Raw genomic sequence first — 12,724 nt, 5'->3', positions numbered from 1 at the left:
CAAATAAAACAAAGCGATATTTAAGAAATGTTTTATTGTTCACCGACAATTATACATTACTGCTTATTTTTGCGCTAAACGGGAAAAATAATAAGTATAGATAAAATTTTTATTTGTGTTGTATTCTGAAACATTTAAAGGTATTTTCCTATTGTTTTTCCTTTTATTTCAGTTTTTTGCAAAGAAAATTGTCTTTCAGTTCAATATCAGCGAGATTAACGTTTTTTAATTGGATTCTTGGATCAAACACAACATAACAGAAAAAGGGAAATGGTCACTGAACAATTAGTTCCTCGCTTGTCTGTGGAGAGATATGCAGTTTTGGAAGGCTGCCATCACTTGGTGGGAGCAGCATTCGGCTCATCTTCTTCAGTTCCTTGTAGTTGTTAGGGTCCTGCGCGCCACGTGCCATGCGATTGGCCGACTTACGATTCCTGTGGCTGCGTTTCCTTTGCACGGAACCAATCGATAAACGACTTGCGTTTTTCAGGCTCATTTTACTCGCCGCAGGGTTTGTCGTCTGCTTTCTATCTGCGATGCCCGAATGTATGGTGGTGCTGCTCTGGCTGCGCGTGCTTTTCATGGCGTTCATCTCCTCACGTGTCATAGGGACCACGTGGCGGAGGCCTTCTTGAAGGGAGAAAAGGAATCGCTGTTCCACGTCACTAAACACGTCAACACCTAGGGGAAGATAGTTTTGGAAAATAAATCAAACATGTTGCCATCGTAAAAAAATCCTTAGAAAATATTGAGAAGTGTCCTTCAGAATAAAATTGTCTACAGAAATTAACGCACACGGATAAATGTAGAGAAAACAAATACTTTTTCTACGGCCGCCCTCGGGTTTATATTAACTTCTCGCACAGACGCTTCTAATAAAAAAAAACAGCTGATTGGGAGTTTATTACAAAACTTACCAGTTGCTCTTTTGATAATCTTTTTGGCTTTTTCAACAGAGAGAGCAAAGAAATCGGGTATGGGGGAGTTAGCGTGCGGCGTGACGCGGCCCTTGGGACGGGTCTTCAATGGCACTACAGGCTCTACCTTGACCGTAACGTCACTTGGGGGCGCAAATCTGTGCTTGTTGAACCTGACAATATAATTGGTATGAAAAACACGAGGCAAAAATATCAAGTTTTAAGCGTGATTGAATTTTCAGAAAGAAAAAAATTCGACATTATGATGTAGGCCTACAGAATTAAAAGCAAACATAATATTTTAGGATTATGATTTTTGGCGTTTTACTTTGCTGCGTAAATACTGTTCATGTATGTCTCGAAAGAATAAACTGAACAGTGAATTTAAAATATAATACAGACTTGACATTTAATATGGAATATTTTTTTTCCAAATCATTTTTCATCAGTTTTTTTCCTATTTTGTTGACTGATAAATGAAAACAAGGATTAAAATCGTGTTTTAATAACTTTGAATTATGAATTATGTCATTTTGACATCAGTTCATTAATGGAATTCGCCAGAGAAGTAAACAAAAACACATTGCCTATTCTATGTCATACGACAACCATTAAAAGAGATATTTTGGATCTCCATATTTTCCAAATTATTGTCTGTAAAAGAGTTACACGCTCCACAAAGGACCCTCATGTCAGTGTCTAGTCACAGTAACGGTTGCTGTTACACCTGACTTCTTCTGGCTGCTACCAGCGCTCTCAAGTGGCAAGGCATTAATTGGGTTAGGTTTTTAGAGTTCAATCATGAATAACATTCCAGGCATCGGTCAAAATCTGTCCAATTTGGTCAAGATTTGTTGTAGGACATATAGACCATTGATTTGGCGAATAATGGCCTACCCACATATTGTCTATGTGGTTCAAAAATGGCGATTTTGATGACCAAGGTAGCTGCTTATTCCCTTGGTTCTCTACGTAATCTGCTATTAAAAGTGCTCTGTGTGAACCGGAAATCTCACCACACAACCTAAAATTGTTCCTGAGGTGCCCCCTATCAAATGATAGTCAAGTGGTTCCCAGATTATTCCTTTATTTGATCTGGTTCAGGTTTTCGTCGATGACTACCATTGGTGTTTTGGCACCAATGTGGTATCCACTCCAAATACTGACGCTGTTAATGATCTTGGTCACTTTAGACGCCGCACACGCTTCGTCGTTGGCCTCTTCTGGATGTCTGTAACCTGTTTCGACTAATTGAGCGGTACAGGTGAAATCTGACCTCAGTAAATAAAGCCACGAGGTTTCAGTGTTCAACCCAGAAACGGTCAAGGTCCCCAGTTCATGAGAGAAACATACAACGATGTTTTGCTGTTTACAGTGGGTTCCTCGGAGGTCGTCTGGAATTTAAACCTGCTAAAACCAGTTTGGTGTTCGATAAGGGCCTTGAAAAATGCGTTTTGGTGGCAATTTACCCCTCATTCTGAACGGACTGGGTGGTTTTTGTTTAGTTTCAACAGCATATCCCGAAAGACAGTGGGTCTTGTGCCCTGGTGGTAAGATATCGATACATTGGGTGTGGTTTCTGTGTAGGTATATCAGTCTGGGCATTACTCTATAAAACTGTGCGGACCATTTCTTTTGGCGCGATTATCTGTCTGGCAATGTCGGACTTTTTCGCGCCATTCTGCCACAGATTAAGAAATTTGTATAGCATTGCATAGCTCATTTTACACACTGCAAACCCGACCACTTGCATGCAAAATTTCAAATTCTGCTATGCAGTAGTTGCCGACATATGGATACTTTTTTGACAGAACCATGCTTTGCCAAAGCCAAGCTTTGACCAGCCCAAAGGAGCACTACCCACAAGAATCACTGCATATTACATAATGCAGCAGCGCAACTAACCTGGTATTCAGTTAATTGGAAACGACACACCTGACTACACACTTCCCTATTCACATATCTTATATGAGATCGGACTTTTTTGAAAAAAGAATGCATTTTTACCTAGGCATACCTTCTAAACTGAAATATTCCATATTAAATGTCAAGTCTGTATTTCCTTATGGTAAAGAAAGACAGAAAATAACCTTTTTTCAGGTTAAAAACTAAAATTGAACGGACGAGTCAGACAGGCCAACTTAGAACCGATGACACAATTAAGTTCTTCCACCAATAAAATAAAATAATTATTCTAAAAAATGAAGAAAGAAAGGAAGAAAAAACTTACTTCTTCCACATATGGATGAGGGTTGGGAAGATGCTGAGGAGGGCCTGATGGAAGAGACTGCGGTCCAGGATCCCGGATTGGAAGTCACTGATGATACGATCTGCTAATTCTTGGGATATGTTTATCTAAAAATTGGATTTGAGGATATTATAAATAGTTCATTGTACTACACGGTTGTTTTTTTTTTTTTTTTTTTTTTTTCGATCAATTTTCGTTACTCAAAGAAAAAATATCTAGTTCGTACAAGGTATTACAAGTTTGCTCTATTTCGATTATTTTTCCCTGTGGAAAAATGTGAAACGTGCATCTACTTCGTTCATCTTATGTGTACGTGTCCTCTTTGACCGCATTCTCAACGAATTGAGCCAGGCTTTACAAATCCTGAGACTAAAATGGAGGACGTACATGAAAGAAAAACCGCCTAATCTTTTAATGGTCTCTCCGCCTCTCACACGCCTCCCCACACGTCGTCCCTGCGGGGTACAGTAATTAAATCTCGGCTCCGTTCGCCATGCGGAAGCTACCTGAGAAATATTAAGTGCGCATGCTCATCAGTTAAACTCGTGGTGAAGGAAGCGTGGCGGCTGAAGGCGATTGAAGGAAAAAAGCTCTTCTGTTCTATTATCTTTCAAAACAGAGACGAAAAAGGAATGAATTGGCCCGTAGAGCAGCAATGAATAGACTATCTACGGAGATAATATCACCAGAGATATTCACGGAGATATTCATGTTCGGAGCCGAGATTTAATTACTGTACCCCACAGGGACGACGTGTGGGGAGGCGTGTGAGAGGCGGAGAGACTATTAAAAGATTAGGCGGTTTTTCTTTCATGTACGTCCGCCATTTTTAGCCTCAGGATTTGTAAAGCCTGGCTCAATTCGTTGAGAATGCGGTCTTTGAGCGCATTCTGAACAGAGGACTAACAGATCCGCGGATCAAATATGGCCGACCCACTTGAATGCTTGTTGCATAATCCCCACGGGGAATCTATTCAGTGTCTAATCAGGAATAAAGCGGCAAGCATTTCAGTCGGTGGCCGTATTTGACCCGCGGATCTGTTAGTCCGCTGTTCCGAATGCGCTCATTGTTCAATGTGCACAAAACAGCTTTGAGATGTTTCCCACTCTTTACCTGAAGCTTTGGTGGTATTTCAGACTCCAAGAAGCACTCTATGATGGTTTTTGTCTTTACCTCCAGCAGGTATTGGTGGTCTTTCGAGAAATTGCCGGCTTCTGCGTCTTCGTTTGTCATTGCACAAAGCTCCCTGAATCTGCATTAACAAAAAGGCGTAATGTAACTGATTAAAATGCAAATGGCAGGCATTGGGGAAAGATACAGAGGATTAATAATTAAATAAAATTATTTTAAACTTCTCAGATGTCACCGACAATGTTACATTACAAAAGAGATGACATATTCTATCAAAAAACTCACTTGTCCACTTCAATCCAAAACTCTAAATCTTTCGGCAACTTTTCCATGATGATCAACTTCCTTTTCATCACTTTCTTAATCGGTCCTATGGACGGGATGAATTCCTCACCTGGACGGGCCTGTTGTCTTCTACCTGTTTTATCATGATCAAAATTTGACATTTATTTATTTCACACAGATGGTTTTACTTCCGTGATAAAAAAGGGATTAATATTCCATCAGGTTGAAACAAACGACAGCATTCCAGAAATAGCTCGAATAAGTTGATCTTGCAAGTTGGTTGTTTCACAATTTAATTTTTAACTAATAAAATTTTCATTTTATTGATGTTATTTTTGCTGTTTTTTTTTTTCACAATTTTTTCATTGTTTACTAAATTGTAAAATTCTTAAACACTTAAACCAAATGTATCACATAAAAAAGTGATGGGCTTACGTTCGTTGATCTTGTCCAGCTCTTTGGCAATTTCGTATTTGATGTACATCATGAATGAAGGTACAGCAGTGGGGTCGAGGATCGTTTTTCTAAATTGTATCACGGTGCGAAGAAAACCTATCCAGAGGTTTCTCTGAAAAAAAATGAAAGAAAAGGGAATAATAAATGGTGAACAAGCATTTGTGAATAACGCTGTAGGCTATAACTGATTTAATTACTTGTCACAATCAACCGAGCTGTTACGGTTGCACTGCAGTACTGTGTGTGTGTGTGTGTGTGTGTGTGTGTGTGTGTGGGAGGGGGGGGGGGGGGTTATTACCCAGAGTTCCCAGCGAACTCGTCGTCTAATAAGTCTCACTAGCTGATACCCGTCACATCAATCATTGAACCATGATAAGAGATTAGTATATAATAATTATTTTAAAAAAGACTGGACTGAGGGGGAATCGAACCCACTCCGCCGTGTTTGGCAGCCAAAACGTTACCACTGGGCCAGCAAATCCTGCTTTCTGATAATAATGTTATTGACAATATAATATATGATACCTGTCACGTACCCTCTACAAGGGCCACAGATTGATTTTTTTCACTTAATATTAACAGTCAGATATGTCTCTAGTTAAATAGATGGCTAATCTCTGCACTGTGAAATGTCCACGTTATAACTGCGGTCCTGGTAGAGGGCACCACATGCCGCACATGTCACACATGCCGAAGCTTTACGGGAATTTCCCAAGGCTAGAAAATACCTTCAAAATATACATTTTTAAAACAGCTATAATCAAATCCACTATCTTCCCACTGCGATAAGATACTACTAACGTCTGTCAGTTGTCAACAGATCATTGTAATTTGGGACAAAAACGAAAAAGAAGACTTTCGCTGATCTCCTATTAGTATATAGATTACGTATACAGTGTTTATTACTGGATGATACACCGTGGTTAACTCACCGTCTTCTCCTTGGTCCAGGTGCGTATCACAGCAGCTGCTATCTCCGTAGAATGGACGGACCTAGTTTCCTGTCTGGGTTCTATCTCTGGGAATGTGTCAAGGTAAGCGTAATTCCTTTAAAAAATCAGAAAACAAAGGGAAAATATACAATTTTGTGATAATTTCACCTTACGAGAGGAAAACCAAGGTTCCCCTGATACACTGATAAAATAAAGGAAATGGTTTCAAACAGAATATTTTTCTCAATAAAAGAGTCAGTTTGTCTACTGGCCGATGTGACAGGAATGGTAGTCCTAGGAATGGGCTCCAATATGATTAGTAGAGGTTAGGGTAGTCGGAGTGTTTGGGTTAGTAAACGGGACGAATGTCACTTGCACAAAGTAAAGGGTAACGGACTATAGTTCGATTTAAACTCTTCAGTCCATTTGTGTCCCCAGTTTTCCAGAAGATGAAATATCAAACCACAATTTCGGAAAAAAACGTCATTTTCCCGTGATGTCCCTCTTGAAATTCTTACCATTTTTCCTCCAGCGTTTTGGCGACACAGGACTGCGCTGATATTAGCATTGGCGGGGTGACACGGAAGACCTTGGGGATGGTTTCTATGATGTCGGCGTTGCAGTCCATCTTCTCCCTCACTGTAAGTGGGAATAAATGTGAAAGTATCGAATTATTTATGAACAATTATAAAAAAACAAAATATCTTTGAATTCTTAACACTTTTTATTAATGGTTCATAATCAGATCGGTAGGCTATTTTTCGTCCTATTTTATGTATTGCTTCCCAATCAGCTATTAAGTCGCATCAACTCAGTTTTGAGCATAGAAAGGACACATTACGCAAGTTAGATAATATTATGACAAAGATAAATATCAAAATAATCAAGCAGAACTCCAGAACAATATTCTAAACCTTGCTCTTATTATTCTTTGAAATAGCTGTTGGTTTCGTTATTTAAAGAATCACTTAACGCCTAAATCTAATATAAAGTTCAAGCAAAAATTATACGTTTTTGTTTGGTGAAGTATTATTAAAAGCGGGTTACAATTACTTTTCTTGGTGAAGTATTTCTTTACAATAAGGTTGACTTTGTTGATTTTCGTTTTAGGATGAGACTTGTTCTTCATTTCCTGGACCTCCTGCCAAAACTTGACCGGTACGTCCGAGACACCGCTGTGTATGAGGAATTTACGGAAAAACTCCCTGTGTATGTCGTTTGTTAATATCTCCATAAATGTCCTTCAAAAAAAAAAAAAAAGATTGCACTACGTTGGCACATAGAATGAAAATTGAATACAAATATATGCATCAATGTATGAAAGAACGAATAAATTAATGAACGCAGTACGGAAGGAACAACGTACTAACTAAAAGACCTTATAAAACATATCATGAACATGTACTATAGTAGGCCAACAGCTTAGTATATTAATAAATAGATAAAATAATATTATCATAATAAGTATGGCGTTTGCTGCAAAGATCATTAAAATAACCAATGCTTTCTACACCGTTTTCGTGTCGTTATTTACCGGTACATCACGACATTTTGGACTCGGACACAGATCGTAAATTGTAATTCTGAAAATGATGTCTCATAACAAGTTTTTCACGAGCGAACTTTTCATTAAAAAATTCCGCCTGGACGTACGCTCAATTGAAGTGCTAATATTACCTTGGTCGAGGCGGTCTACTATAGATCTTATCATCCCTCCATTTGAAGGGTCTGAGATAGGCGGGCAACTTGACATCAAAGTGGATCATGCCGGACGCCCCTTCTGCCTGTTTGGTGGACACGGGGGGTGCCGGTTTGCGACGGGGTGCGGGTATCTTGCTCACGTCAATTTTCGGCTGGTTGACAAAATTCCTGATGTGCCCTAAATGTTGAAAGACTCTTGGTTAAATAGATGACTAAATTATATTAACGAAAGAAAATGAGATATAATTTTTTAATAAATGAAAGGAGATCATTTTTCGTTGACCAGCAGGCATGGTTAAACCATCTTTACACTGGACGGCGTCCTTTCTGCGTTCTTTGTACGACCATGAAACTGGCATCGCTGTGGTCGTAGAAAGGAGGCACAAGCATCACTTCGGTTGCAAAATGAATCATCCGCCATTTGTCGGCACGTAAAGTATTATATTTTTTACTCTCAAACGGGGCCGTACTACGGGACGCAGAGGGGACGCCGACCAGTGTAAAGGGGGCGTTACCAAAATAGTTTGCCAGACCAAGGACTCACATGACGTGTCACGTGACACAGGAGAGAGAACTCGGAGACTTCCGGAATCTTGCGTTGGATCTGCTGCCTGTAAATCTCTTGACGGGACTAGAGCAGGAATCCCAGGCGTCGCTGCAAGGAGGAACCATTGATGAACATTGAATGTTTTATTAAAATAATTAAAAATAGCAAACCATTGACTAATAACAGACCGAGTAAAATATAAAGAACTTGAAAAGATCAAATACAATACAATAGACCAAGTAAAATATAAAGAAGATCTGATATTTTAGAAACAATCAGCGTAAACGAAATATATGCGTTTTAAATGTTTACTTAAAAAACAAAATACAATATTTTCATGTTAAAGCTTCACTTCATGTCTATTATTGAACATTATTCCAATATTATGCCCATAAAAAATCTTGGACGTCAGCCGTTAACTCTTTTGAGTTTAAGCCATTTCGGGGGGAGGGGGGAGGGGCTGTTATTTACCAGTCCTTGCTATGTCCTGTGCGAGCTTGAAGGCCAAGATGGCGTACCCGCCGTCTGGGGGAGGGAGGGGTTTTCCTATATGGCAACACTAGAATGAAAATATGTACGTGCTTTGATGATTCCTTTCAAATACATTAACAAAATCGAACTTGTTTCGTCGCCCATTTTTAAAAATTTCATTATTATTATTATCATTATAATTATTATTATAATTACTATTATTATTTGTGACAATACAAGGGAGGAGGAAAAACAGACGTTATTTGGGTTTTGCCTAGTACTTTGATTATACAACATGATACTGTAGAAATGGTTACATACCAATCCCATCTCCTCCCTAAATAGTCTTCTTTCGTGTTTTAAATACTTTGCCAAGGCAGGTTTTATTGTCTGAAAGCAAAACATATATCATACTTGTTTACTGATATTAACCAAATAAAAATAATGCAATTTTAGTAAAAATCAAATAGTTGCTTTATTTTGCCTGTATAATATGTAAAACCCTGTGTTTGGTTGTCAACTAAACAATGAAGCTCCAAATTCATGAATATTATCAACGTTTTAAAAAAAACAATGAAAAAATTAACTCAGCTGCCAATTTGAAAGTGATCAAACTTACTATACATTTTGAACGTATTATCAACGATGATTATTTAAAAACATGAAGATATATATATATATATATATGATATGTCTTCTATATATGCTGTTTATCATTTTATTCCATCACATTTTTCCTTATTTACTTTATTCGTCTTTTTCATTCATCTTTTAAAGGTGGTTATATAAGTAAATAAAAATAAAATAATGTTTCATTGAAAAAGAAAACGTTGATTAAGTCAGTTTACGTACCTGACACACGGCGTCTTGCACACACCGAAGAACATCCTGAGCGTCGAAGCCGTTAACAAGCTTCCTCAACATCAGCCTCTGGAGAGGAGCGGGAAAGCGTATGTGCCTCCGTCCACTAGGCAAAAGATACGTTTTGATCATCCTAGCCGCCTGTCGACTCGTGAGCGTCTCTGCTCGGGCGTCAGTCTTGGATTCCACGGGGAGAGACAAGAGGACCTGAGCGTCTTTCCAGAAGGACAGCAAGCTCGGATGGACGCCGTCCGCGTGCTGACTCTTCAGGTAAGCTTGGAACGGTCCGCCCGCCAATGAGTCATCGGCAATGCAAGTGACCAAAAGCCACTCTTGAGCGCGGAAACGGTAACTACGGGTCTTGCAAAACATGGGCTCTCCGCAAACGCTGTCGGGCGTGGAGATGAACTTCCAAAATGCGTCCATCTGGTGCTTGTCCCCGAAATAATCTTGCATGTGATGTTGGAGCATTATTTCGTTGTCACGTGCCACCAAGGACTTCGATTTTAATGATAGTATGGGGGTCTTCACTTGCCGAGTTCTCTGATCTTCATGGCTGCTTTGGCTAGATATAAAGCTGGGCTTCCTTACGGTGTGTGGCAGATCGTCCAAACTTTCGAGTCGTTGAAGATTTTCGCTGGTTAAAAACGCGACTCTTTCTTTGTGTTGTCTAGAACGGTGGACCGGAGGGAGCTTTGGAACTCCGTCTGGCTTCCTATGGCGCACAGAGTGTTCGATCGAAAACTGGGCCTCCTGTTTGTGTCCCTCCTGGTGCGGGCCCGCTCCCGGGTCCATCTGCAGTTTTCCTTCCTCCAAACTGTTGCAGACGGTAAACCTCCCAAACTTTTTGACCAACTGATAATACTCCATATTGGTTATAGCATTAAGCTTGACTCTGTCTGCGTCTCGCTCGGATTTTGTCATCGGCCTGTCGTCAGTCGCGCCAATGTGGATCATGTATTTTGGAACCCAATATTCCTTTAGGATATTGACGGCCATCTGTTGAAGATCGCGTAAACATTGGAACTGGGCGTGACTCAAGAAGAGCCCATCCCCAGTCGCCTCCGGGAACAACCTACCAATGTTGCAGGATTGCCGTCCACATAAATCCTCGAAAAAAGTTGTCTGAAAATACTGGATTTGGACTTCGCGCCAATTTTCCCATACATCGTCTGCTCTTTCTACCGGAGTTTTCAGCACCTTGTCTACGTCCAGCCAGAAGTTGACTAGACTCTCCCCAGACGATGCGGACAGGAAGTGACGAAATTTACGCATCCCTGCCACGTGACCTATTGCCGTCTGAAACCTTTTCAACTCTGCCGCATATTTGTCTGAAAAAATAAATAAATTGAAATAATCTTCGACGAACGTTGCATTAATATAACTTATCCCTTTGAAAGTGTGTTTTTGATATTGAATTAGCATTTGATTTTTAAGTGTCTCCCTTTAGTCGGGTACATGTATTGTTAGACAGTTATTGGAATAGTTTGTCTCCAATAGTCCCGTTAGCAATCCAAATACTGGGGGGGCAAACTATTTCAATATTAAACAGTTGATTGAAGACAAATTACTTAATTCGTATAACATAACACAGTTGATGAAATTCTTCTACGACTAGGGATATTATAAGATTTCAAATGCAGGTCGTTTATCATTTAATTGTACGTGTACGTGTACTTTTTGTAATGATCGCAGAAATCTCATTTTTGGAGAAAAAATAAGAAAATCACCAAAATCTTATGTTTGAAACTGATTAATTTGTGTGAAGGGACATTTTCAGAAAGGATCCCACTCACGAAGGCCGCAAATAATTTACCTTTCTGCACGCGGAGTTCATTGGGTCTGACCAGCCACTGACATAACTTGTATTCTGAGTACAGCTTTGTCGTGACAAAGAGGGGAATTCTTGTCTTCATGAGCCATGATAACGTCCACTTGGTCGGAGGCTGATGGTATATGTATGGATAAAATTATAAATGATATAACATATTACCTCGGATGATAGATAGAATGTAAAATTCAACTACGATGCAAAGAAGTTATTTATCCATCACTCGGGTTGCAAATTTGAAATAATAATAATAAATTTTATAAAGTATGGTATAGGCACAACACAATGTAATACTAGTAATGCATTTATCGTTGTCTAGATTGCCAATAAAAAATACATTAGACTATGTTAAACCCTGTTCTTTTACTCTTCGATCGTGGATCAGCGAATAAATTTCCTAGTAACCGTATACAAATGGGAATCGCGTTTCTTGCCCCCTCCCCCGTTAGATTCATATTTTTGCATTCAAAACCCCTCAGTAAATATGGAAGTGATATTATTGATATAATTATTTTTATAAAGCCACTTACACAAGGATCACACGGAGGGTCGAATGTAAACTCTCTGTTCTGATACAGATAAGAACACTTCACTTGGAATATCTAAAATTCAGAGTGGTGACAGTTGTTTCAATTTTAAATAAAGAATTGATATACAGATATTAAGCATAAGAAATGAGATAGAGTATATTTCTACACAACATTGCTCTTTGAAAACTGTGTAAGTATTTCAACTTTGATAAAAATCAAATATAAAATTCAAATATTTTTCATAGAAAACAAAACAAAACAAAAATACGCACATTTCAGGTATTGATCAGATACCCAAAAATTAACGATTAAATGAGGGAACAAGCATATAATTTAATATAGGTCTATATATTTTTTCAGATGTTGAAAAGGAATAGGGAAATACAACTCACCGGCTGAGCGAGAAATACATTTAAATAATCAGTAAATGTCTTGTCCTGAAGCAGATGTGGGACCTCCCACGCATCGAGTTTCGGCGGGCCTGGAAACAAAGACTTACATATTTCTACTACGTGAACTGGAATACATAAACATACAATTTCTGTATCTTTATTTCACCAGTTTCACAAAACAAGGTTAGTTTTTAAAATGCAAAATATACTACAGACTATAATAATCTATATTGGCATAGCTGGGAGAACGTAACAAGAAGCGCATTATTGCAGAATTAATTCTTACTTAATTGACACAATTTGATTTTTTTAAACAAAAGCATTGGGTATCTTTTATTTACGTTCACACAACATATTTGAAAAATTAACGTGCATCTTAAATATGATATCGTACCTGTTTCGGCCACACTAGCCATGGTGA

At 38.8% G+C, this 12,724-nt stretch overlaps 1 protein-coding gene and 1 long non-coding RNA gene across 2 annotated transcripts; both read right to left on the bottom strand.

Annotated features, from left to right (window-relative positions):
* Positions 1 to 71: 71 nt before the first annotated feature.
* LOC147762063 (regulator of G protein signaling protein-like) lies at positions 72 to 8,338 on the bottom strand. The gene is made up of 11 exons (XM_087011181.1): positions 8,216 to 8,338; positions 7,648 to 7,849; positions 7,024 to 7,211; positions 6,489 to 6,609; positions 5,971 to 6,085; positions 5,018 to 5,150; positions 4,583 to 4,715; positions 4,280 to 4,418; positions 3,148 to 3,272; positions 918 to 1,090; positions 72 to 681 (listed from the first exon to the last, which is right to left on the bottom strand). Exons 2-11 carry the CDS (start codon positions 7,734 to 7,736, stop codon positions 275 to 277), a joined length of 1,623 nt encoding a protein of 540 aa, XP_086867307.1. The 5' UTR covers positions 7,737 to 7,849; positions 8,216 to 8,338; the 3' UTR covers positions 72 to 274.
* Positions 8,339 to 11,366: 3,028 nt separating this feature from the next.
* On the bottom strand, positions 11,367 to 12,517 carry LOC147762062 (uncharacterized). The gene is made up of 3 exons (XR_015333720.1): positions 12,304 to 12,517; positions 11,912 to 11,983; positions 11,367 to 11,496 (listed from the first exon to the last, which is right to left on the bottom strand). It is a non-coding gene; the product is annotated as an uncharacterized LOC147762062 (long non-coding RNA).
* Between the last annotated feature and the right edge of the window lie 207 nt (positions 12,518 to 12,724).

The sequence above is a fragment of the Lingula anatina genome, chromosome 4 (assembly GCF_051362555.1).
Source record: "Lingula anatina isolate TDL-2025a chromosome 4, LinAna3.0, whole genome shotgun sequence".
Taxonomy (NCBI): Eukaryota; Metazoa; Brachiopoda; class Lingulata; order Lingulida; family Lingulidae; genus Lingula; species Lingula anatina.
This window is presented reverse-complemented; position numbering and strand designations above follow the sequence as displayed.

Excerpts from the sequence above, each read along its gene's own strand:
- LOC147762063 (XM_087011181.1), bottom strand. The coding sequence starts at position 7,736 with ATGATCCACTTTGATGTCAAGTTGCCCGCCTATCTCAGACCCTTCAAA. Across the intron at positions 5,151-5,970 it reads CCTGGACCAAGGAGAAGACG|AGAAACCTCTGGATAGGTTT; the intron begins GTGAGTTAACCA and ends ATTTTTTTTCAG. Across the intron at positions 4,716-5,017 it reads GCTGGACAAGATCAACGAAC|GTAGAAGACAACAGGCCCGT; the intron begins GTAAGCCCATCA and ends ATGATAAAACAG.